Source organism: Oculina patagonica, chromosome 6 (genome assembly GCF_052425735.1).
Source record: "Oculina patagonica isolate OP01 chromosome 6, crgOcupat, whole genome shotgun sequence".
NCBI lineage: Eukaryota > Metazoa > Cnidaria > Anthozoa > Scleractinia > Oculinidae > Oculina > Oculina patagonica.
This window is the reverse complement of record NC_135763.1, coordinates 37,935,379-37,962,195: the sequence shown is the minus strand read 5'-3', so window position 1 is coordinate 37,962,195 and position 26,817 is coordinate 37,935,379. Positions and strand designations below refer to the sequence as shown.

The 26,817-nt window shown below is 35.2% G+C and overlaps 2 protein-coding genes across 4 annotated transcripts; one reads left to right on the top strand and one right to left on the bottom strand.

Moving 5' to 3' along the window:
- Positions 1-246: 246 nt before the first annotated feature.
- Positions 247-19,341, bottom strand: LOC144657755 (protein kinase C iota type-like). 3 transcript variants are annotated; one of them, XM_078518103.1, is made up of 22 exons: positions 19,209-19,341; positions 18,416-18,549; positions 17,066-17,240; positions 16,477-16,598; positions 14,269-14,358; positions 13,477-13,527; positions 7,199-7,284; positions 6,929-6,979; positions 6,647-6,727; positions 6,271-6,367; positions 5,561-5,727; positions 5,098-5,169; positions 4,678-4,775; positions 4,472-4,558; positions 4,234-4,283; positions 4,051-4,136; positions 3,793-3,880; positions 3,269-3,394; positions 2,805-2,884; positions 2,434-2,523; positions 1,937-2,052; positions 247-1,484 (listed from the first exon to the last, which is right to left on the bottom strand). In XM_078518103.1, exons 2-22 carry the CDS (start codon positions 18,537-18,539, stop codon positions 1,397-1,399), a joined length of 2,025 nt encoding a protein of 674 aa, XP_078374229.1. In that variant the 5' UTR covers positions 18,540-18,549; positions 19,209-19,341; the 3' UTR covers positions 247-1,396. The 3 variants fall into 3 exon arrangements, with proteins under 3 accessions (XP_078374229.1, XP_078374230.1, XP_078374231.1); XM_078518104.1 differs by lacking the exons at positions 17,066-17,240; positions 18,416-18,549; positions 19,209-19,341 and adding an exon at positions 16,710-16,910; XM_078518105.1 differs by lacking the exons at positions 13,477-13,527; positions 14,269-14,358; positions 16,477-16,598; ... (1 more) ...; positions 18,416-18,549; positions 19,209-19,341 and adding an exon at positions 10,666-11,511.
- Positions 19,342-20,614: 1,273 nt separating this feature from the next.
- LOC144657754 (F-actin-capping protein subunit beta isoforms 1 and 2) lies at positions 20,615-26,751 on the top strand. The gene is made up of 11 exons (XM_078518102.1): positions 20,615-20,766; positions 21,118-21,207; positions 21,995-22,116; positions 22,368-22,481; positions 22,799-22,878; positions 23,066-23,127; positions 23,275-23,337; positions 23,724-23,777; positions 24,189-24,254; positions 24,366-24,442; positions 25,248-26,751. The coding sequence occupies exons 1-11, from the start codon at positions 20,764-20,766 to the stop codon at positions 25,330-25,332; spliced, it is 816 nt and encodes a 271-aa protein (XP_078374228.1). The 5' UTR covers positions 20,615-20,763; the 3' UTR covers positions 25,333-26,751.
- The last annotated feature ends 66 nt before the right edge of the window (positions 26,752-26,817 follow it).

Genomic DNA, 26,817 nt, shown 5'->3' with positions numbered 1-26,817 from the left:
AACAAGCAATAACTTGGTGTTCCCCTGGCCAAACTTTAAAACTCAAATTCACTGTCCTTAACAAGCAATAACTTGGTGTTCTTCTGGCCAAACACTAATAAAATTACCTGATGATGAACAACAACAAAAACATTTGAGTTTTTCCTTGGGGTCGTGTCCCCAGGGTGACTATTTTAAAGAGATTAAACTACTAAAAGAAAGATATCAATTATTCACATGCTCAATTAACCAGACGCAAGCCAGATATTCCACCAAAATGAATTTATTACAACATGTCACAGCATAAAAATAGTATGCAATTTTCCAAGTACAGTGTACAATACAAATTAGAAACCTTTGAACATCCTACCTACCTACTGTAACAAACCCATACTAATGAGCACTGGAATTATTTTAACCTAGCAATTATTTTATTATAAAATAATGTTGAGTGGCAAGATACACACAATTTTATACCTTGATACACTTAATACTAAACCTAATGTGTATAGTTTTGATTAACCAGACCTGGATGAATTTGGCCTACATATGCTGCCGTGTGAATAATGAAGAGTGCAAGTAACCATGACAACTTCAAGATTTTATCTTTATGGAACTACATCTAGCTATGTCATGGAAAGCATTTAAAAAAATTGGAACTATTTGCAATCCTTAATTTTCCCCAAATTAACTATCCTCATCCCTGTTTACCTCTTACAATTTATTGCTGTTTTTCAACCTTGGCAAACTACAATTTTACAGTTTCCTACAATAACATTGTAAGGTAATTTCCTACATTGCATTGCCAATTTCACGGCATACTGTATTTCCTTTAAAAGCGCAAAATAGAGCTGCTTTCATCAGCACTGAAGATAATTATTTCTTCGATCAAAATTAATATTAATTTTATTATCGCCATAAAATGTTTTTATTTTTAAGTTTAAGCAATCTTCAACAGTGGATCTCTGTCAAAGAACAGTTTCTCCAAGAAATTAGAAATTTACTTTCTATAAAATCCCTAGCAACTAGCCCCATCTGAGGTAAAATATTGACAATGTATTTTCTGGGAACAAGCAACACCTTATAAATTATTCATACATTCATTTTGTCACAATAAAAGTATGAATTGTTAATCTCTTACCATTTATTATTTAATGCTACAAAACTTGCTTATTACGTACTTTCTATTTCTAATTTTATATCACTGACTGTAACTTTTTGTCAACTAAAGGCAAGTTACACCCTAACAATAATATGTTACGGTCAGTTTCCGACCCTGAATGGAAGCTTGTTTGTAACTAGGTACATAATAATTATATTTTAGCAACAGATTTTGTACTGTGAACGGCTTAGTATGATCTCAAGTATGAATGTGTTGGCGTTATAATTTAAACTTGTCAATCGTGAACAGCAGACCTTATACGCACTCTTCTGAGGACATTAATAGAGGATTAATGTATTCAAATCCTTCAAACTCTGACTGGTCGATGGTCTCTAGGATTTTCCTGCAATAAAAGAAGGTAAAAAAAATAATTTGTAAATAAGTGGTGCTGCCCAACATCATTGATACAGTTAAAGGACCCTAGTCAGCCTCTACCATTTTTAATCCCACCGAAATTAATGAAATCTTATTGCATCACTGTAAGTTGTGTTACTGGAAGTCTGTTCAATTACCTGTAGTAGCAGTTTCACAGTGATCTCTTTCATTTAGACAAGCTCCACATAAAAATATAATACAGAAACTGACACATGTATTTACATAAACAAAGGGGTGGCTGAATAGGGTCCTTTGAGGCCGGTATAACATAACTTACAGACTGTACTATACCATAAGTCAACAAAATAATAAAAAGTGGTTTTCAATAGCTGAGTGTCAAATTTAGTAATCCATAAAAATGGGGAAGCCTTTACAATAAAAGGAAGGAAGGAAGGGAAGAAAAAAAGAATGGCAACTTACGAGTCATCAGGAGTGAGTTGAACTGGCTCGTTTGTAAACTGAGGATCAAAGTTTTCCAGTCCATACTGGTCTTCAATCCTTGGCTTGAATGGCGGAGCTATTTGCCGTGCTTCTAACTGTTAACATAAAAACAAAACAATTTTGATTCACTATGGTTAACTCCTCACATAACGACATTAAATTCTAGATACTGTACAAATTATTTGTATTGCAAATTCAGTCTGTGACAAAAAATGTTTGCCCAGAAAAGTGAATGGATGCTCAAACTTTGATATGGAAAATAGCGTAGTTCTTGGAAATCAGACTGAAAGTGTGATAAATAGATAAAAAATTTAAAATACATTGAGCCTTGAATTCTATCAACTTGTAGTTTTGTACATGTTCCTTGCGTAAATCCCAGATTATAAATTTCAACATGATACATGTGGATTAGTCAAGATTATAAATAAAGCAATATTTTTTAAAGAATCTGTTTAAATTAACAATACTGCACTAACCTGTTCCCAGTCAACTGTCCTGAAAAATACATGTGATGTTATGTCTGCAAACCCTGTCTGGGGATGGCAGCCTAGACGCTCAATGGGGTTCTGATGACCAAGAAGAAGAAGAAAAAATAAAACTTAATAAAAGTAAACATTATTGTCATGTGTAGTCCTGTCCCAGTGGTCCTGAACATTTCAGTACTTAATATTGTTCACTACTGACAATACAAGTGTTCAGCTTTTAAGTTGTATGGCAAATAAATACTCACTGTCTAATGGGGGCTGACATTGCCATAATTTATACATTGTTGTAAATATTTTGAATAATAATATGCTATGTTGCTTTCATCTAATTTTGCTATTGATAGATTAAAAAAGGTCCTTACCTTGTTAAGGAAACCTTTAAGTATTGAAGCTGCCTTCACTGACAAAGACCTAGGAATTCTTATGGGCTTTTCTAGAATTACTAAACAAAGGAAAAATAACGGGCATTAGTTCTACAAATAATCATGATGATTATGACAAATTAACTAAAATATATATAAAAAAATAGCTGGAAAACTTGTTTTGTGACAACCCAACCCAAACCCTTGAAAACCCCTTCAAAATTGAGAGTTGAAACTAAGGAATCAAAAAATGAAAGAAATTCCTGAGTAGTTTCAATCTGTAACTTTGTTGGGTTTTTAATTTTGTTGCAGGACTATTGCTCATAACTTTTAATGATATTTATTTCGTTGCTAAAAGGTTGCTATCCTATGTTACCAGTAGCTGATTTTCGGGTTGCATGTTACAGATGAAGAACCCTTTATAACAACTCCTTGCTTTAACAAGATGTGGTGATGCAAGTTACCTTGAAAGAGATAATCCTCTGTATTTTGATCTGGATTTTCTGCACTTCCTACAACATCAAACGGCGACCTTCCAGCTAACATTTCAAACATCAGCACACCAAGAGCCCACCAATCGACACTGTACCCTGCAAGCAGTAGAAAGATCAAAATAACACATTTTCCTCACAGACTTTTGTGCCATTGCTTTACACCAATTTTCAACAATCTGCGAAACCCTTCTCACCATAAATTTTAAACAATGTTCAGATTTTCTTGATGCTGCCAATAATCTCAGCAAACATCTCAGGAAAAAAAAGGAATTATTTTTCAACAGGTTCAAAAGGTCTCAATCCCAGGGTTGGGATTGCCTACTTTGTTTGATTCTTTTTTTAGGGTCCACTGGTTGTTATCGTAATTATGATTGATGGCAGAGGAAAACCCAGAGTTTGGATGGGTTTATTTGCAGATAATTGAAGACTACTGTCACTACGGATTGACATAATTTTGTGGTACAAGCAGGTTTTGTCACCCTAGGTGTACATACCATAATCTTCTCCTCTAAGAATTTCAGGGGCAATGTAGTTTGGCGTTCCACAAAATGTGCTTGTCGTGTCACCAGGGCGGAGGCCTTCCTATAGTTGCAAAAAGACAATGTCCAATTAGTTATTTCCACCCCCTTTTATATTCTGAATAATAATAATGATGATTATGATGATGATGATAAATGAGGCCTGAATTAAAGCACTCTTTGTTGTGTTCATTTTACACATCATGATGATATTCTTCTGCACAGGCCACTTACTTTACACATTCCATAATCTGTTAGTTTCACATGACCGTCAGAATCAAGTAGAACATTGTCAAGCTTGAGATCACGATATATCACACCTGACAAGAAGAGAAAATGTCTTATTAATTGATTTTTTAACACCCTTTATTTTTACAAAAATTACGCTATTCAATTAAAAGTGTCTTCAGGACTTACCTCTTTCATGTAAAAAGTTGAGGGCACAAGATATTTCAGCAGAATAAAACCTACAAGTAAAAAGTTTAAAATTAATTTATAAACATTAATTTTGGTAATGTTTAATTGTAGTCCACCAAATATTATCCATGAGGTTTGAATTCAACATAACTTCCATATCACACACAGCCAGCTAAATTGTTTTTTTTAGCCACCCAGCCAAACACGGCGGTAATCTGTCTGATTATTTATGACGAACCTTGCATGGTCTTCAGGTAATCTTCGCTGTCTTTGCATGTGGTACATAAGATCGCCACCACTCACAAATTCAATCACGAAAAACAACCTGGAATAAAATCAAGAGTTCAAATGCTCAATATAATTCAAAACTTCATAATCTATACACTCAATGGAAAGACAGACACAGTACACTTTCCGGATGAGTATGATTTTCTTTTTGAGTACCTGCTAGCTGTTTGGAAACATGAATGAAGTCCAACCAAAAATGGATGATTTGATGCTTGTTCAAAAACATGTTTCTCTGTTTGAACCCAGTCAATATCCTTTGGAATGAAAAACACATCCATTTAATATTAATGAAAACCCCAAATTATTAAAATCAAAACATTGCTTGGTAAACTGTTGAGAGTGGCTCTCCATTAACTATCACAAAATTTAAACTAAAACCAAACGGGCGAGTTGTGGAAGGCAGGGCAGCCTTAGTTCCAAATAAAAACGGGCAACATTTCCTTAAAAAAACTTGTCTTGCGTTGCAAGTTGAATAATTAACAATAATATTACTATAAAAATAATGTTACTGTTCATCAATACATTGTAAGTTAAATAAACAAAAAACACGAATAAATTAGAATGCTGACAAGTTACCTCATCATCATTTACAAGCTCTTTCTTGACGACCTTCATAGCATATATTCTCTTATTTTTCTTTAGCTCCACCTAGAAACAACAAAAGTAAATGTCCTATTATTTTAACTATTTGCCGAAGCCTAAATCCCTGCAAGACAAAGCCACAGACGTCAATACAAGATGGGAAATGGTAATTATAATCTCTAAAAAAGTAAATTATAAACTTCACAAAAAATCACTTAAACCCATTACATGTATATTGCCACTGTCTTTGGGTTATTTTTTGATCATACAGTAAAATTAAATAATTAATATGTAATTCAGGTGGTAAGAATAAACTAGAAGATCCATTAGCTAGGAGGATCGTAGAGTCAGGACATTCTCTGATGTACCACTTAAATCTTAGAACAAGCATTAAATAAAATGTATGGAAACATGTAAAGAGAATAAAGTTATATTTGAGCTCAGAAATGTTACTCACCAATAGTACTTTAGCATAGCTGCCTCTTCCTATGACTCTTAGAAGAGTGAAGTCATTCATAGAAATTAAGAAACTGTTTCCAGAAGATGCCTCTTTTGCTTTTGATCCTTGAGAATAGTCTACACTGACGAGGCCTCGCTTACGAGTTGCCGGGCTGTCACTTCTCGCTGATAATCAGAATAAAGAGATAAAAAGAAAACTCAAAAATCAATTTTACCACTAGTGACACATTCCAGATTCCAGTTAGCTAGAATGTTGTTTATTGGACATTCATCTGAGAAATTTTGAAAACAAACAGGATGACAATACCAACAGACAAAAAAAAACTTTAAGTTACTGGCAAGAGCCATGATCCTTAACTGAGACAATGTCTACTCTTCATATTGATCTTGTAAGCTCCTATTGTTACTTCTGCTCATGATGTACAATACAAGCTCACACAATCAAGAAATCTTTCACTTTTCAATGTTCAACATTTTACTAAAAATAGCCTGTTTAGTGTTACAACGTTTTTATGATCATTAACTGTTACTTAACATTAATTCTTCAAGACTTCATTCAAATTACAAATTAAACAAACAAAAATTAAAAAACAAAAACAAAATTTAAAAAAAAGCACAATGGTCAAACTTCACTATCCCATACAATTGGCATGGCAGTCATTTGTTCAATGCTGCCAAGAAAATAAGAATTTGTAGCTGTGTACTTACTTCGTTTGGGCCCTGATGCTTCCTCTGCTGGGGGTATTTTGGTACCAATGGCTCCAATTGGCGGCAGAGAGGAATGGATCGTCTGTCCAGGTGGATGCTAAAAAAGGATGTAAATTGATGATCAGTGAGAAGATAACAAACAGACAATCAAGATGGTGACAAATATTTGCAATAAATAGCTGACAGGAAAGTTGCTATGGCTTTCAATCTTGAGTCTTTATAGACTCCCTGAGATAACACTCACGACAACTGTGTTAACATAGAGAGAGTGATTCTTCAAAATGGAAAAAAGTATGATTGCCTATTTTATAATAAATTTTAAATCTTATTTTGAGTAAATGTTTTGAACAGCTTAACTGTAATTTAATTAACTTACTAATTGTTGTCCACATTGGATCTTGATCAGCTTGTGACATTTTTTATGTACAACCAGCTTGCATTCTAGACATTTGTAACCCTACAGGATTCAAACATTGTGGGAAAAAAGAAATCAGTAACAAAGTGAAGTGACAGTAAAAGAACACTTTGTAGATAAAGTTCACCAAAAAAACAACACAATGTCATGGAATTACAAAGTATTTTTTTCAAGTGCACCATTGACTTCTGTGAGGATTCCTTGGGATAGTCTGCAATAATACTATTATGGAAACACACATACCTGTCTACCAAGTCCCCATATTCTATCTGAGCAAAATGAACAGGCAGCAAGCTGGAACCAAGAACAGACACAAAACATTTAAAGCTACAGAACTTTAAATCACACTGGGCAAACATTGTATACAATAAAAATGTTTTTACCAGGTTTGACAGTTGAAAACCAAACAGAATAATACTAATTATTTTGTTGTCATAAAAATAATCAAATATTACAAAATTAATAAAACATTGTGTTAATCAATGTCTTTTCTGCATATAGAAGTTCACTCACCCTACTAAATCTCTTTGCCACAAAGGAATGACCATTTACAATATGAATTTTTCTCCATCTTTTAGCTCCTCGTCTGTAAATATTCCCTAGGGATTACAAATTTAAAGCACTTTTTAGAAAAGTTGGGCAGCAGTAAAAAGGCATGGCCTATCCAAGTTTGTCGAATGTTTTGCTGTGACTCCTACCAGCTGTTGTCGTTTGAGGTAGAAATAAAACTAGCCAAGCTTGGCTTTCTAAAAGTAGCTGGTGCCTTGCAAGCTTAATCACATCTTTAACTGGATGGTTAAATACTGCTAAGAATACTTTATTTTATTTCTGTGACCTCTTTTTAATTAGTTATTTTATTTAACATAGCTGCCTATTGTGTTGATTTTTAGCAGATGTTGATAGAAAAAGGTTCTACAAGCAAGTCAACTAGTTATGGTAAACCAGTATACGAAGAACTAACAATAATAATATTGTATATAACAGGAGTGAGTGAGTGAGTGAGTGATACTTTATTTAACCTCGGAATTCCATCAATTACATTGGTTTTCATGAAAGCGAGTGAGATTTAAAAATTTAAATAGAGTTAAATAAAATAAATATTAGAGTGGGACAAGCTATAATAAAAGAAGTAACATAAAAGTCAAACCTCCTCTTTTAAAGGCTGCAAGAGATTTAGCTGACTTAATTGAATTAGGCAAGGAATTCCACAATTTAGGACAGCATAAAGAAAACTCTTTTTTAAAAAATCAGTTTTCGGTAATGGTAAATTAATATTTAATTCACTTTCCTAATATTGTAAGGATTTCTTGCCTCGACTTTGCAAAATCTGTCAGTTAAATAGGATGGGGCTTCACCAGTAGAAATTTTAAAATTTGAGTGGCCTTATGCTTAGCTCTTCGGGTTTTTAGATCAGACCACCCAAGTTCCTTTAAAACATCCTTTGAGCTTACATCATAGGTAGCCCTTAAAATAACCCTACCAGCCCTATTCTGTAATTTTTGTAATCTGGTTGCTAGACCTTTAGATAAATTATCCCATACCAAATCACAATAGTCAAAAGATGGCTGGATAAGGGAATTATAAATAGTTATAAGAGTATCATCATTAACGAATTGCCTTATTTGTCTCAAGCCCCCGATTGCAGATGAGATTTTTTGCCACATGGTTAATATGAGTGGACCATGATAAACGATCATCAATATAAACACAAGAGATTTAGCAGAGTAGAATTTTATACTTGTATCACCTAACCTGATCTCAGGAGAATAGCAAGGTTGGCAAGATTGTAATTAGAGCCAATAATTAAAAATTCTGTTTTAGTGGTGTTTAAACTCAGTTTGTTTGCTAAGAGCCACTGTCTAATATTTTCCAAATCATGATTTGTACCATTCTGTAATTCAAAATAATTTTTACCAGAAATGGTTAAATTAGTGTCATCTGCAAACATTCTTGAGGCTGAGAAATTTAAGCAATTGGGTAAATCATTGATGTATAATAAAAAAACAAAGGGCCGAGGATAGATCCTTGAGGAACACCACAAGGGATATCTGAGAACTCTGATAGACAGCCATTTAAGTAGCATTTTTGCTTGCGATTAGAAAGATATGAATGAAACATTGATGTGCTGTTCCAGAGATACCATACATCTCTAATTTGGCAAGCAAAATGCTGTGGTCAACTGTGTCAAATGCCTTGGCTAAATCAAGAAAGAAACAGAGTTTAAGAGACCATTGTCAATATTGAAGAACCATTCATTAGTAGCATCTAATAACGAAGTAAGAGTAGAATACAGGGAACGAAACCCAGACTGGCAATTTGGAGTATCATGGTTATCCAAGATCTAAGATGTCTGACACCTTTAAACCTTAAACATTGCTTAAAACTGTGCGCGAACCGGCTGTTTATTAAATCTGCATCAAGTGTGAGATGATGTGTAGTCAAACGAAATAGTTATTTAATAAATAGTTTCTACATAACTGTACATGTACTTCCAGTTTTTAGTTTCAAAGAAAAATTTCCTGACAAGATTCTACATATTTCTGTGAAGGAAATGTGATTAATTAAATTTTCTACAACCTGGTGACTACATGTATGTCAATTCCATTTGTTGTTTTACCAAGAGCTATTAATCAAGTAGTAAGCTTTCTAAGGCATGACTTATTGACTACAAAAGACAAAATCCATAAAATTTTACATGTACTGACCAAAGATTAAAGATAACATCCTTGTGGAAAGGGTGGGAAAAAGACTTTTGGACATCTTCGATCATTTTAGGTATTTCTGTCTACTAGATGCATCAAAAATTAATGGAAAAAAAAAATAAAGATACATTCTGGTGTCTAGTTTATGGTCGATTTTGTCTAGGCTGTGATAATTTACAAGCACTGAATTTTAATGCCTTTACAAGATCATGAACTTTAGAAGGATGATGTAAACATTTTGCCCAAGTAAAATGTTTCTATAAATGGCACCCTTGCTGTACTTATCAGATATTAAGAGGGACTTTGGTTGATACTCCTACTACAGAAATCTGTTCAATGTAATATGAGAATCAAATTAGCACCAAAAACACTCAATATACTGTAAATGGCATCAAATCACTTGGTCGATCACACTAAGAGTCAGAGATTTCAAACCAATAACAATAGTTTGAACTAAATCTGATTCTGCGAACAAAATGTTTTAGTCAACCACTAAGAAAGCGTCAATTAACATAACACAGAGAATATACCTGCTATATTATAAATATTATTTTCTTGTTCAAATTGCAGATATGGATGGAGCCAAGTTTGAAAACTAACAATTTCAACCCTAGACACATGTGGCATCACTACAACTTGGCTTACGAGACAGTATGCTTTTCTACTGATAATTTAAAATCAAAAGTGAAACACAATATGTTAACTCATTCATGTACAACAAACTGTTTTGCAACCGGCTTCGTTCCTGTTTGATGGTCACTTAATTAAGCTGCAATTGTTATTGTTCACTATAGTTATTGTGTTAAACCCCCGCCCCTACCCACTCGACGTGGGCGTTAACAACACTAGCTGCTAGCAATTTTTCTTCTACAGAAATTCAAATTTAAAACTGCACTGTTTTTATTAAAAGTTAAAATAATAATAAAATAATTATATCTATAGTTGCTGTGCAAAACAAGACAATACACTTTTTCACCAAAACAACAACAACAACCTCTTGTTCACATAAATACAACTTACAGTACGTAGTAAACTTAGTACGAGAAGTGTATTTTCTGCCAGGAAAGCAAAAGCTAAGACCTTGCTGCATAGCAAAAGGGTTATATTCAAACGCTTCCATTGAATTAATGTTGACAAAGGTCTTGTAACAGTAAATAGCATAGTTGACTATTCATTCACAAGATATAAAATATCACTGAATATGAACTTACTCAAAATTTAAAGTAATATATAATAAGCAACTTAATAATTGCAAATTAAACACAAAGAAAGCTTTACCTATTCTAGTAGGGATGTTAAAGACCTTGAATTCTTGACCAAGCGCAATTGAATGAGGACGCCTGGTTTTACTGTCATTGTTGGATTTTTCCGATTTGCATGAACTTTCTGTTTCAGTGTTTTGCCGTAACAGCACAGAGCTAAGGCTTCCAGAAATGTTTCTGTGAGCTTGTTTGATGGATCGAAAGAAGCGTGCAGAAGCCTGACGAATAAAGCCAAACCTGTGACTTCCTTTCTCAGCCTCTTCTTCTATATTTGCTCCAAAGAAGCCAGAAATTGAGCAAACGTCCGGTTCCATTTAGTCAAACCTTGGAAAGGACACCCAGTATGTATAATCCACAATTGAAAAACTGTTTTGTTCAGCTGTGATACACTGAAGTACTTGGAGATTTACAAAATATTACATCTTGCACCTTTCAGCAGGTCCCAAACACACTGAACATTGTTCAGCTACATAATATTTCAACCCACACAGCCAAATTCCAAGAATATGAAGGCTAGTGCAGATCCAAAAATCTGAAATTTTCTCATGTAGGAAGTCTCCTTAAAAATATTTTGCAATTGAGTAACTTTCTGCTCTGATAACTTAACTGCTGCTACATAAAGCTGCCGACAGGGCTGATAAGTTATGGATAAAAATCTCAAAACCAGGCCAGTGAATATAGTAAACAATAAAATACTGGTAGATAATTTTGTTTTCAAAAAAGGACCAGTAGATTGTCTTCTCTTGGCATTAACTATACATATTTATTAAATATTTAAATGTACAAGTCATGTACATAATAATAAATAGGACCTGCTGGTATTTACACCACAATTAAACCACAGTCCAATCACAACACTTTGACAGATGTTGCGTATTTAATATCAAATCCACTGGTTAACAAAATTGTAAAATTGTGGCTCTTACTGGTTTGAAAAAGAATGAAATAAAAAGCTTAGAAAGTAATTGCTTAGTCAGCAGCACAAAAATATTTTCTAATTTGCTTTGAAGTGAAAACAAGGTATTGTACACATATGCTATAAATTTATTATAACTGGAAAGTAAGACAAAATATAATTAGCCCAGCAATGGCCATTTATTATTTATATATCAAATTTAAAAAAGGAAAGATGTATTATTTTGAATGTTGGGGTTGGGAAAACCATTGGTAAATAACAGCAAATAGACAATGAAGTTGTACTTTTAATTTAGTGTTCAAAACTTACCCACATGTACTTGTAAGTAGTGTCTTAGCCATACAGCCATACAGCCATACAATTAAAAATTTGTGCTTTGAACCTACATGTATGAATGTTTGGTTTTTATTTCCCTTTGTTCAAATTATAATAATAAAATGATAATATTTATTAACTGGTTTGAAAAATGCACTAAAAAGGGCTTTTCTGCACAGAATGCCTTTGTCTTCATATTACATGTTTATCAGTTCAATTTTTGAATTATTATTTAAAAACATATGTCTTGAATGTATGCATAAAAAATGTATACTCATTACTGAGTAAAAAAAATGAAAGTTAAACAATAAACATGTACTATAATTGCATTGTTCCTTTTCTTCGTAAAACTACATTTTTAAAAGACCACTTTGATGAATTCATATACTTTAGGTTATTTATGATAATCATTGAGTTAAACATAGCGGTTTGATACATGTAATTTAAGATCTATTTTTGTTGTTTGTGGTTTTCAACTTAAGTTTGCTACCACAACAGATCAATCACATTACTATATGTTTCACAGACAGTGGCCTGTGGGTTTTAACCCTCAAAAAGTATCAGTCCAACGGACCTAATTAGCTTGAGCAAAAATAATTTCCTTTTCAAATGTGTACTAATAGTAAATAATATTTCAGAACCTTAAAATACTGTACATACTTTCTAAGTAATAACCAACAATTCCATGAGTGCATGTTGGAGATAAGACAGAAAATACTGATAGTGAACAATGTGAATATAAAAGTTGGCTATACTAATTTCATATCCAACAAATGCAAGTAGAATAATTGCTGCACTTTTAATTATTACAAACAACCATGAAATATTGAAAAAAAAAAGTGGTATACCAATGGCCTCTAAGCCAATTAAAAATCTGAAAATACATTATTCAATGCTCCCTGAGTTATTACATTGTATATTTTGTGGTTCGATTTTACCCTTACTACAAGGGATATGGTATTTTCCCTTGTTTTATATTCAATCAAATGTCACCATACACCAAAACGAAGGAAAATACCAGATTGTAGCAAGGGTAAAATTGAGCCACAACATTATATTATTTTGTCTGCATTTTCTTTGCAGATAAATGAACCATAACATAACTTAGTATTAATAGTATTTACCAGTATATCAGTACAAAGTATATTTTATAAGCCTGGTAAGTACCGGTAAGTAAGAGTTTATAACTTCAGTTTTTAAAGCATAAAGCAACTAGGAGTATTGCCACTATATATTTCCCTCTCCCCATCCCTTTATCTCAAAACGTGAATGTACAAGCAATACTAAAGATTGAGCCTTTGTGAAGGAATGAGTGTACAATCATGTATGACTTGTGTACCTCATCAAAACGTCATCATCATCATCATCATCATCATCAACATAATCATCATGCATCATCAACAACTTAATTATCAAGAACTTTGATGCGTTTTCAATAACTTTTGAGAAAGTCACAATTCTAAGATGGTAACTTAAGGTGGTAAACATTATAACTAAACTCTAGTGCTACCTGTATTTTTTACAGGCTGCCTGACCATGGAAGAACAAAATGTACTTGATATCTTTGAATTTGTCAAATCATATGACTTCACTTACTTGTTTCCCCATCACAAAGTCGGCCTGGTTCAACTGGCATCCCTTTAAACACTGCAAGCCAATAACAGTGGGGTTTTTGTATCAATAAAAATGTATAATTGAAGATTAATCAAACACCTCTCTAAAATCTAATTTTTAAAAAAAACAGTATGAAAGCAGCCAATGTTATCATATTTATGAATGTTCGGTTTATAGATAAATAATGGGGCTTTTCAGGGCCAATGCTAACTAACTCTGAAACAAATATTGTAAATGAACATAAACTGATTAAGAATCCCAACTGGCAGGAGGCAGACCAGTTGGCTATTTACAAGCGTAGCCGAGGAGTTGAATTCGGGGCTACCGAAAACAACACCAGCTAGTGGTCAGAACGGGACTCAAACCCGCGACCTCCGGATCACAAGTCCGACGCTCTAACCACTCGGCCACGCTGCCTCCTTTGTAGCCAGGCATGTTAAAAATTTTGTAAAAAAACGAATTAAAAAGTTGACACTGGCTCAAAAATGGTTTTTGGACGTTTCGGCCACTACTGTTGTCTTCTTCAGCAAGATAAAAAATGCAAATGTTCAACAGCGTCCTGTTAAAATATGTAACAGGACGCTGTTGAACATTTGCATTTTTTATCTTGCTGAAGAAGACAACAGTAGTGGCCGAAACTTCCAAAAACCATTTTTGAGCCAATGTAACCCGCCAGTGTAATTCGTTTTTTACAAAATTTTTAACATATTTATGTTGGCAGATATCCCATACAACATATGATCAAACCTATATTACAACAGAGCCGTTACTTACAATGAATGACAAGCTCAGAATCCCTATTTAGCTCGTATAATCTTATTGCCTCATCAAGTTCTTCTTGACATGAAATAGTACATGGGTCACCTGAAGGGTAAAAAAGAAAACAAATGCCATTAAATATTAACATCCAGGGATATTCTCATAACAGGAGAACACCCAATGTTATTGTCCCGGGAAGTAGCTGAGAGCTGGCTACCAGCTGATTCACTAGGAAACAAGGACTGGACTTGAAGGTAATTTGAAGGTAATGAAGATGAAGTATTCAACATGACATGAGCATGGGACAAAGAAAAATTCTGAGTCCCCGACGGGAATCAAACCCATGGCCTCCCAGATACCTAGTAAAATGGCCCAGCTTACAACGAGTCTCTCGTAGCTCAGTTGGTTAGAGTGCCCAACCGGTATCTGGGAGGCCATGGGTTCGATTCCCGTCAGGTGCTCAGAATTTTTCTTTGTCCCATGCTCGTGTCATGTTGAATACTTCATCTTCATTATTTATTGCCGAACTTAAAATTTACCATCTTTATTATTTACTACAAACTTGATTAATTCGACATTGCTGATCCTAGCAGTATGCAGTCCTGACGCGTGTCACTTATCAACCTAGTAAAATGGCCCAGCTCACAACGAGTCTCTTGTAGCTCAGGGATATTCTCATAACAGGAGAACACCCAATGTTATTGTCCCGGGAAGTAGCTGAGAGCTGGCTACCAGCTGATTCACTAGGAAACAAGGACTGGACTTGAAGGTAATTTGAAGGTAATGAAGATGAAGTATTCAACATGACATGAGCATGGGACAAAGAAAAATTCTGAGTCCCCGACGGGAATCAAACCCATGGCCTCCCAGATACCTAGTAAAATGGCCCAGCTTACAACGAGTCTCTCGTAGCTCAGTTGGTTAGAGTGCCCAACCTGTATCTGGGAGGCCATGGGTTCGATTCCCGTCAGGTGCTCAGAATTTTTCTTTGTCCCATGCTCATGTCATGTTGAATACTTCATCTTCATTTTTTATTGCCGAACTTAAAATTTACCATCTTTATTATTTACTACAAACTTGATTAATTCAACATTGCTGATCCTAGCAGTATGCAGTCCTGACGCGTGTCACTTATCAACCTAGTAAAATGGCCCAGCTCACAACGAGTCTCTCGTAGCTCAGTTGGTTAGAGTAGCTAGGAGGAAAGGGTTTGGGAAGTGGGGACTTGAGACCCCATGGCTGGCTCCCACTCCCAGAATATGGTTTCAACAATGGGCTTAAGGCTTTACCTTGATTTATGAACCTGTGGCAGTTTTCTTTGTTTTGGAGCTATTGTTTTCCTACTCTATATTTTCTAAAGGTTTCTTTGTTGCCTTGGTTGTTCTTTGCAATGTTCTTTGCAATGTTCACAGGTTCTTACACCGAGGATGAGCCAGACTTTTGCCATTTTCAAATAACCTTTGCAAGTCCTTTCAAACATGAACACAGCTGTCTGAATACAATGGTGTGTATACCATTATATATGGAATGTTTATCTGTACCACATTTGTAATAAAAAAATTGTGGTGCAGACAAACATACCACATGATAAATATTCAAGTAGCCCTGATCTCAACATACAAATTCTCCTTATTAGTTTGCACATAGTCCTCATAGTATTTGTTGTGAGAATTTAATTAAATAAATTAAGACAACTTATAAGTCTAACTTCGAATTAAATTATGACCCTAATTGCCATTACGATTGAGAGAGTTGAGAGAAAATATTATTAATGTAAGCTTATTTAACAGGCGCCACATCAATCAATTTGAAATTTGCAAAGCTGCTTTTACGTAGAATGTTTTCTTTACCTCGTATTACACTTCATTTGCGCGCAAAAATCTCAGTCAAGGAATTCCAGTAAGAAATATCGTTTATCCCTGATGTTTGGTTTACGAAAACACACTACGTTTAAATATATATTTTACTGGAAGCGTGTATGACATCGTACGATCGGCGATGATCGAAAAATGAAAATGTTTATTTACAAAACAACTGCAGATGCACGAGTTTTGCTTAATTATTGAGCTTCAAAAAGCTCAGCACGATTCCATATAAATGTTTTTATAAAATCATTAGAAACTATGAAGTACAAATTTAAAGTGACGAGATCGGTAGCGTATCAATAAACACCAGTTTAGAACGCGGAAAAAATTAACATGTCGAGAGATACTTAGCACTAACCTTCTTCGTCCAACCATTTCAAGGTGAAGTCGTCGTCTTCGCCAAATTTGAAAATATCTCGCATGTCATCGCAGAATTTTTCCAGAGTGATACGAGTTTCCATTGACAAAACCATAATTGTCCTGAGATAATGGATAAAATCAATTAAGATTAACAACGAATGAAACGAAACTGCATGAATTTCGGCGTCGGCATAACATGAGAATACGCCGCATAACAGCGTGCTAACCTACCCGTTATAAGCCGCTTTTACGGCAACCGTTTCTACTGAATTCATGGCTGGCATAGATCACCGCCGTGAAATTAGTCAAAGATCATAAATAAACTCTTCAATGGCGCCTGTTTTGCGTTAGATTCTGAGTAAAATAGGCTTTATGTGACTACATTTCCTGCAACACATCTCCTTGGAATTTATCGCCGATCACGTGACATTCCAAAACCGCGGCCAGTAATTAGAGGTTACACATCAGGGATTCTAACACAACATAGAGAATGACTAAGACTGTAGACGACTTTTTTCGAGCTCGAGCCGAAAAAACCGTCTGCTATCGCAGGCTAACGGCTCTGAGGAAATAAGTAAATTTCTTACCCTTCAAAATTAGCGAGTAGGTTGATGGAAAACCGTCTCACGGCTGGATACATGAAGCTCAGTTCGTGATTCTCTGTAAATGGAAAGACTTCTTCCCCACTCCCCTCTACTTGTTCATTGCCACACCCTTCAGGTTGGACCTCACGGTAGCCAGTCAGAACACACGAGTCAGCCCCTGTTCAGTAAATATGGTATGTTAATCTTCATATTCCTTCCACAGGGTACAGAACGTCCAACTGATGTCACGCTCATCGAAGAGAAAGTTCATCCCAGGAGGTTGGGGGAGGGGGGGGGGGGGGGGGGGCTGTTAAGGCTTTCCACAAGTTGCTCGGCAACTTTTTGGCAACTTTTCATCTTTCGAGCAACTTTTTCCCCTTCGAGCAACTTTTTTCCTCTCGAGCAACTTGTTGCATTTTGAGCAGTTTCTTGACCGAAGATCTCCGAAGATTATCCGAGTGTTGTCAAAGGCCATACGAACGTCTCCGAAGATTTACGATGTTTGCCGAAAATTGTCTGAAGACGTTTCAACTTTCGGCTCATTTTGCCTTAAAACCGTTACATAACTCGTCAGCAAACATGACGTCATAGATATCTTTACGATCTTTCTTACTTAAAGAAATCCTTATTATTTCATGTTATTTAACAAATTTTCCCCTTTTTTTCTGTAAATTGCATAAATTAGCTTAGAAATGTTACCCTCAAAGGGGAGTTAGGATATATCTAGAGAAATTCTTTTGATTAGAAACAGCTTTTTGGATTTTTTGGGGCAACTTTCGAGCAACTTTTATTACCAGGAGCAACTTTTTTGGATTTTTGGAGCAACTTTTGAGCAATTTTTGAGAAATTACGGGCAACTTTTTGGGAAATCTCGAGCAACTTGTGGAAAGCCCTAGGGGCTGTTCGCTAATATAAAATGTGACAGATAGATGTGTAAAGTTTTTGGTGTGAAACTGGTGATTTCCGCATGTGGGGCACATTTATTAAAGAAGAAATTTTTATTATTCGATTTCTTTTTTTAGGGGGGGGGGGAGGGAGAGTTGTCATGAGTTGTGGTATTGTTGTGATTTTTAATTTATTTTTTCATATGGATATTTGTCAGTGACTCAGTTTTTTCCAGAATGCTTCCCCCTTACACCGTCCCTTATTTTTCTAGTTTTTTTTTTCTTAATTTTTCGTCAAATAAATATACAGTGAAACGGAAGCTAATTTGAGAGTTCAGCATCACATCCGCACGTTTAACGCGTTTATTCTAAAGTATGAGCGGTTTTTTTTTAAAGACAATTTTTTTTATTATTTAAAACCATCTTTCTGATGGAGTTATGAACCTTATTTACTTTGAAATATATTTACCCTTTTCGGTTATGACATCATCAGCATTTGTTGTGGACTCTTCCCACGTGTTGCATACTGGGTAGACATTCTTTCCGGCTGATGTCACTCCGACTGGTAAACAGTTCAAACTGAGTTCATTCATCGTCAAATTCCTGATATAAAAATGCAGAACTGAGTCAAAATTGTTGTTTTAGACCACAGAAACGCCTATGGAGACTTACAAGACTAGCTTTACCCCAAAAATAATTTGCAGTCTCTTCAAGTACAGTAACGCCATATCGTGAAGTGTCACGTAATAACTTCGCGCCAAATTTGGAGATTATTTGAAGTCAGTTTTATTAGAATATTGCCAAATATCATTTTGATTTGGGGATTTTAAAACTTTAACTGAACGAACACTCTCCGCTTCCGGGACGAAGGATTTTCGATTTTCTTTCGGTAGGCAATTTTTTATATCTCCGGCACGCGAATTTTGGAAATTTCAATTGTGACAATGCAGTGAAGCACGCGAAATTTTGAAATGATGTTTACCTCGCTTAAAATAACATTTGTCAAGTCTACTTTAAGACTGAGTATAAAATTCATGATAGACGGAAAAATAGATAATCGGCCAAATATTCCTAAGAGATTCTGTGCGGTTAAATCGAGGGAAGTGTTCCGCAAGTCATCGAATACGATACACCCCAGTTATGGTTATGCTATTAGAAAAATTTGTTCAATTAATACAACAGGTGAATTTGTGAGTTATAACCAGTAAAATAATTCTCTAAACCTTTCTCAATTAAAAACTGCTTTGTATTAAATCTCATACCTGTGAAATATCTGACATCCGAAATCAGAAAATCTTTAGTGACCATTGACTGTTCCCCTTACAATGTTTCCGGTAGTGTTTTGGAAAGCCGAGTGTTTTGAATTTTGAATGATTTTAAAACAACGTGTCGAGAATAATAGACCAAAATAATGAATTACATCATCTCTTTGTAAGAGAATTTGACTTTCAAATTAGAGCTCCATTTACTAATGTGGTCATGTCTGCTTTACATATGACAGATTTTCGTTTTTGTATCGAAATACGACAAATAAATTATTGAATGTTAATTTGAACAAAAATAAATTGACCGTGAATTTTTACAAGATGACCGTTTTATTTGTGACATCTTTTTCAAATTATTTTTTAGCTGAAAAAGAGGGAGAAAAAATGATAGAAACAGCGCATTATAGCGAAACGTAAAACCTCGGAGAAGAAACTGATGGGAAAAAAATAGTGAAAACTGATACTAAAATAGTTAGCTCAACTTTGGGAGTGGAGGGGCGCTACGTCACAAGAAAAAAATAAAGGACATAAAGCGCCTTGATGGCTGGTATTTAAATTTCTTTTAGACTCTTTTGAACGCTTGCAGATATATGTACATATATTTTTCCAACTCATTTCCCTGTTAAATTTGCCAGAATGATCTGCCTTTAGAGTGAATTCGTGTAACCCGTTTTTTATATGTTAATGAGTCGTATAATATTCTAATGTTTGTGTAAAATAAAACAATACACGAGTGGTCAGAAAACCTCAAAGAAATCACTTTAATAGTTATACAGAAAATAAGTATAAACAGGAGGTGTCTTTCTTTAAGCACTTTAAGAACTTGTTGAACCTAAATCGAAAAATTAGCGGTCTGGTTTAAAATACGAAGGATTTAGTCATTTCAAGTTGTTGTTTTTCAGAAGACGGGAAAGAAATTTGTCAAGAGTAATGGAACACGCAGCTATTTTCCTGCTAATTTTAAAAACCTTTTGTTTGCTAAACAAAAGTTGTTTGTCATCGTGATTTGCTAAAGCTCCCCATTGGATTGCGCGCGCAGAATTGTGTTACAGTCAAGCTTAATTTGTTTTTCTTTACGCGATGTTGAATATAAAATGTTTATCTAAAATCGCAAGACAATTCAAGGCATGATAAATTTTAAGCCCCGTTATCTGTTTTTTGTTTTTACATACTGGTAAATGCTTGAATTTTACAGTAATACACGAATTTTAACCTGACTTCCACTTGCAAATACTTACGATTTGTCCGCAATTTTCTGTTTTCCTGTACAGCTCATTAAAATATTACACAGCGCATTAGCATATAAAAAACGGGTTACACGAATTCACTCTTTTGAGTGCGAAGACTTAAAATTAACTTTCTTGTTGGCATAAGCCATATTTGGTAAGTGACGTATGATTGGTTGTTTTGCTGGTGTGGTAGGAGCGGCGGCCATCTTGTGGAGAAAGCGGTGTTTCCGGCTGGTTGTAGGGGTTTATTTGCCGCTTCGAAAGTTGTTTTCTGTTTAAAATATTATAAGTGTTTAGGGCTTTGGATACACTTTACATTTACCATGGTAAGTGTTATTTAAAATGCACTTCTTGTCTGCAGAAAAGAGCAGTTTTCCCTGCAATCCAAACTGTCCTCTGTCTTCGGTCTGTTTCTGTATAGTAGTAAAAATCCCCGCCTCATTTTATATCCTTTATACTGGACGGCTATCATGGGAAAGCATTCTTTCTTCTAAATGACTTAGCAAACAAGTGAGGAGTTTCTGTTATAAGACAGCTTTCTCTAGGGACAAACCTTCACTTGATGCATGAAATTCTTGTGGTCTTAGATCAGACTGAGTGAAAAAATGTCTTCCAAATTTATGCTAGCATTAGAGACGTATATACTAACAGTTTCTTGCTGTTTCTTGTTGCTACAGACGGAAAGGCAACTAGACTGTGCGTTAGATTTAATGCGACGGCTGCCACCTCAACAAATTGAGAAAAATCTTAGTGATCTAATTGATTTGGTAAGTTCGACGTTTTTAATTATAAAATTGTGTTTGTTATGTGCCGGAGGAAATGTAGTTTGTGTGCTCTAGGTGTACTTAGTTATGGAATTTATCAAAGACGTATAGTAAATTGATAGTTTAGTGAACTTTGATATTCCAATTTATTTTGGTTCCTGTCGTGACAGGACACCAGGCAGTTATCATTTTGATTGCAAAGTAAGCAATGCATCAAATCACTTGTTCCCTGAGGAGAAACATGAGTAATTTTCCAAAATCTGTAGAAGAGCGTGGCAACGTGGCACTGGTTAGAAAGATGTCAACACAGTCACAAACTTTAATAGATTTTGGAATCAATTCTCGTCAGCTCTATATGCTCTCTAATTTTGCGTAATCTATGATCCTTGACCTTGCTGCACTGCTACAGACAACTCTTAGGGACACCCCTCTAAAATAACCCCCTGGAGTTAGTTCCTTCCATTTGATGTATAATAACCTTTGATTTTGTGCTAAATTAAAAGGACACCCGAAAATAAAATTGGAAGAAGATAACTTAATCCTACTCCTATACCCCATGTTATGGCATTTTGTAACTGGATAAACAAGGAAGTCGCAAATGGCCGGCTGCCGGCTAATTTCACTGGCTGAAAGGGATCTTAAATCCAGCTGAAATTTACATGGAAACAAAGACTTAGGTAATTTTTTGGAGCTGCCAAGACCAGAAAAGCCAGCTGGGCTTGTTGATGAGCCAGCTTAGTGTTTTCTTAGCTACATCCCTGGATAAACTATTGACATTGTTCCTTTTCAGGTTCCTAGCCTGTGTGAAGACTTGTTATCATCTGTTGATCAACCTCTTAAGATCGCTAGGGATAAAACCACAGGAAAAGATTACCTCCTTTGTGATTACAATAGAGATGGAGATTCCTACAGGTATTAACACTTCAACATGGCTTAGAAATCCATGCATAGTAGAGCCACTGTCTTACAGCTCAACTGAAACATTGGTCGGGGCGCAATCATTTAAGTTATTCACCTCACATGTATATAACTTACCATGTAGTAAACAGATATCTTTATTTGTGACTTATCCAGCCAAAATCAAACCTAACGTATTCCCTCTCCACTCACTACTTTACCTCCTGCAATTTTATCATATAGAATTCTTACATTTTTCCTGTTAGATCGCCATGGAGTAATACATATGATCCTCCTCTGGATGATGGTGCAGTGCCTTCTGATAGGTTAAGGAAACTTGAGATTGATGCTAACACTGCCTTTGATCAGTACAGAGAAATGTAAGTCAATTCTGTGGTTTAATTCAATGATGCAAGGCTGCAAATAATTTTTTTTCACTTGAAAGGACATATGGCCTATTAGACACCATCTTGGTCGGACACAACAAAATTTTGGTCGGACTGAATTTTGTTCATCATTGTCGTAAAATGATTTACGATTAAGAAATTGTCCAGACATCACGTCTGACGACACTTGGGATTTAGTCGGACATGAGCAAATTTTGATCAACCAATGACCAATGACCAACTGTTATTTGCAGCCCTGGTGATGTGTTTCGTTTGTTGTGTTACTTATGCAGTGACGTGTCTCTTAAAAGGTATTATGAGGGTGGTGTGTCATCAGTGTACCTCTGGGATTTAGATCATGGATTTGCTGGTGTTATCCTAATCAAGAAAGGTTTGACTTGCATTGTTACTTATTCATCTATAGCTGGCAGTGATAATGAATATACATCTCCCCCCCCTGTATGTTGTTATTGAGTGGTTGCATTGTATTTTGGTGCTCCATACATGTAGGGTAATTCAAAATACAAGAGATAAGAAAATAGCGTAATTTAATCTTTCTATTTTAATGTTCATTTCAGCTGGGGATGGTTCTAAAAAGATCAAAGGCTGCTGGGATTCTATCCACGTGGTGGAGGTTCAGGTGTGCTTACATTTAATAATAAATTATTTAATATTTATCACAAGAACACAATGTAACATAGCTAACAGGGTTTTTTTTTTCAAAGATTTGGAACGCATATATACAATCATGTATGGTGATCTTGGTCTGTGTTTCATATTATTTCAGGAGAAGAGCAGTGGCCGACAAGCTCACTATAAGCTCACATCAACTGCCATGCTTTGGCTTCAGGTACAACAGATTTACTTTTCTTGGTAATTATTTTCCGAAGGAATGTTTTACATTTCTACATTTTTACCTCTTTCTCCATTTTCAGTTCTGCTCCTTTTGCTTCAACTGAGATGGATGTTGAGTATCATCTTGAGTCTTATCTCTGTTTCCTTGTAGAACTTTGATCTTTGAGCACAGAAAGTGTCCCAATTCAAAGTTAAGCTAGATTTCTGCAAGCTGGTTTTAAAAAACTTGCATAAATAAAAATCCTCCAAACAGTTGTGTATGGTCTCATTTGTCAGCATGGAGACATTCAACTAAACAAATACTGCCCACTATTTGTGCATTCACCTTCTTTACATCAAATCTGATAATTTTGTTGTTTACGTTTATTATAATGGTTATAGACAAACAAGGCTGGATCAGGTATCATGAACTTAGGAGGAAGTCTGACGAGACAGGTAACTGATACATTTAGCATTTAAAGGGGCTAGGTAACAGTATTTAAGGTAATTCTATTTATTTTCGTTGATTAAGAGCTCTAAACTTTAAATTGGCAGAGCGAAATTCTTTTAATGGCAAAACCACGACCACATAACAAACAAGGATGATTTTGGAGCATTGTAAATAACACTTTCATACAAATGGAGATAAACTTGAAAAAAGGTGGGCCGATCTATGAATGATCTATGAATCTTGATCTATGAATCTTGATCTATGAATGCCATTTTACTTGGGCCCAGCTTTCCAGTAAAAAAAGTTAACAAGTTACTGAAAGTCCAGGTCTTTGCAATCCATATTATGTTCCAAAGTGGCCAAACATCCCTACATGAGTCAATTTTCTTCAACATCTCGGGCTTTGTCTGTTTTAGGTTGAGCAGGACAGTGTAGTGAATGATGCCAGTCCTCATATTGCCAACATTGGAAAATTAGTTGAGGTAATATGTAGTTGATCACTTCTTTGTCTTGGTTTTTTTTAAGTACAACAACTTTTCTATCAAGTTGTTATTTACATGCCCTTTCTGGTGTTTTGTTTTTCTTTTCTGAAGGACATGGAAAACAAGATGAGAAATACTCTGAATGATATATACTTTGGTAAAACAAGGGATATTGTCAATGCCCTGCGGTGAGTAGTACATTAAATATGATTTGAGATTAAACTTGGGCCATCCCAATAAAATGTTTCATTTCCCATCGCCCGACCAACCCATCGATACTAAGTTTTTTAAAGGCTGTTTTGTGCCAAGGGCATTAGCGATTGTTCCAACATTCTCAGTGAGATTGACTGAAACAAAATCCTTTGGTTCTGCATCTCCTGGCTTCTTAAATGAACCCAGACCTCTTTTTGCCCGACTGACCGACCCACCATCACAAGAGAGGGGGCGATGGGAAATGAAACATTTTATTGGAATAGCCTTGTAGGAATGGTATGACTGTGCCTTGTAGCCTTGTAGGAGATGTGTCAGGCCTTTTGGTTTGATCTTAGTTCAGTTGGATATTTTAAATGGCTGTGGTGCAGCATTGTTGTATGCAAATGTTCTGGGGTTTGACATTTTTTGTGTTCTACATGACAGTCACAAATGAGATGTAGGTTCAATAGACAGTCACAAATAAAATAAACATCTTTATTTTACAAAGGAAGCAATCTATAGTCTTGCGTTTAACAAACCTGTGGCCCTTGCATTCCTGATCGAATTGGAATTTAGCAGTGTTGGTTTTTGTGGAGGAAAGAAAACCAAAGAAAAACCCTCGGAGCAAGGACGAAACCCAACAACAAACCCAACCCACATGTATATGATGCCGGGTCTGGGAATACAGTTTTTCATAAACTTGCCATTTTAACTTGTTGTATTTGGCAAAGTTTCGCGGCCTAAATCAGTACTAACACAATAATAAACTCAGGCTAAATGTAATGTTTTTGTATCTTGTAGGAGTGTCAATAGCCTTGCAGATCAAGGAAAACAGAGACAAATGCAACAAGAACTCATTGGTGTTCTCAACAAACGCCAAAAGTAGTTTTATAGACTTAGCGACTTCTTTGATCAAACACTGAAACAATCTTCAATTTGTGATGTGAAAATTAATTAGTCACAGCCTGGGGATTTCTAAAATCTCTAGAACTTTTGTATAATTTTCTGGTATCAATATTTTTCACAGATTGAGGACCCAGTGAAAATTACTCGCCAAAAAAAAAAACATTTCACCCAGTGTAAGGGTAACTTACATTTTAATAGAACAACATGGAAGCCATGATCTTGCAGGTTATCAATCTTTTCAAAAACTCATGCTTTTGGCTTCCTTGTAAAATGAACTCTGTTTGATTACCTGAGTAGGCTGTAGATCACATTTTGGCCTTAATTTAAACTAAGCAAAGGTAGATTTAACGCAACTAACTAACCAAATAAGTACATTGGGAGCTACTGGGGTAAATTTTATGAGTATGGTTACTTTACATCCATGGTGGCCTTTGATAAGATCACTTTATTCAATAGTTGCCAGTCAAGAATGAGTTGTCGATACTTCTTTTGGTCAGGCAACCAACTACAGTTAATAGGGAGCTTTAGCAATAACGACGCCCATGCCAGGGACAATGCCTGGTGCAAGGTGAATTTATATTTTACTTGAGAATCTCGCTATTATCCAAATGTATTCAGTGTATCTATTGGTTTAGGAACAAGCTGGAGCTAAATATGTCAGAAAGCGTTTATCATCAAATAGAATTCGAAAATTTAGCCGACGTCATTCACGCTCTTTAGAATACGCAGAACTTGGTCATATGATGTTGTTGTTTTGCAGAGAACAGCCAAGAAATGTACCAGGATATAAAACGCACGTGCAGGGCTCATTAAACCTGTTGTTTGGTGACGTTTTCATTCATGTTGCCATTGTGGTTCGCTAAAGCTCCCTAATAACATTTTAACTCAAGCAGTTACCTCAAAACTAATCTTACTGTCTTGAAGATATTACGTTTTTCCATGTTTGAGATCACAAAATTTTCAGGTTAAGCATTCTGGACATGTCTGTTTCCTCTACCAAGGGCTGTACTGGGGAATATCAATATTGACCTTGCTTAAGGTCACGACGGTATGGACAACCTTGTCAAGCAAGGTCTACAAAAAAACGAACAAACTGAAACAAGAAAAGCAAGACTAGGGATCCAATATTCCCCAATACAGCCTATAGCAAAATGTGGATGAGGATTGTGTGGTACTAATAATTGCTAATCATAACAGGAATTATGAAATGATTTAATGCCAGTCTTCAGCTTGTATTTCCTCTAGTTTTGTAGAATGCCTTTCATTTGCAACTTATTCATGTTCTTAATAAAAAAAAGATTTTGTAATATTATTATGAATGTAGTTATGAAAATTGTTGTCTTCAGTTATTTGCATCTTAGCTCAAGGCCAAAGCAAATATTAAAGAGTTCTTACAAAACCTGTGTGCATGATATCTGCTGTCTCACATAGATTTAAAAATGACTGCATCCTTTTCAATCTGTTT

Excerpts from the sequence above, each read along its gene's own strand:
- LOC144657755 (XM_078518103.1), bottom strand. The coding sequence starts at position 18,539 with ATGAATGAACTCAGTTTGAACTGTTTACCAGTCGGAGTGACATCAGCC. Across the intron at positions 13,528-14,268 it reads TTCTGAGCTTGTCATTCATT|TGTTTAAAGGGATGCCAGTT; the intron begins GTAAGTAACGGC and ends ATTGGCTTGCAG. Across the intron at positions 4,559-4,677 it reads TGTTTCCAAACAGCTAGCAG|GTTGTTTTTCGTGATTGAAT; the intron begins GTACTCAAAAAG and ends ATTTTATTCCAG.
- LOC144657754 (XM_078518102.1), top strand. Across the intron at positions 22,117-22,367 it reads AGAGATGGAGATTCCTACAG|ATCGCCATGGAGTAATACAT; the intron begins GTATTAACACTT and ends TTTTCCTGTTAG. Across the intron at positions 24,255-24,365 it reads ACATTGGAAAATTAGTTGAG|GACATGGAAAACAAGATGAG; the intron begins GTAATATGTAGT and ends TCTTTTCTGAAG.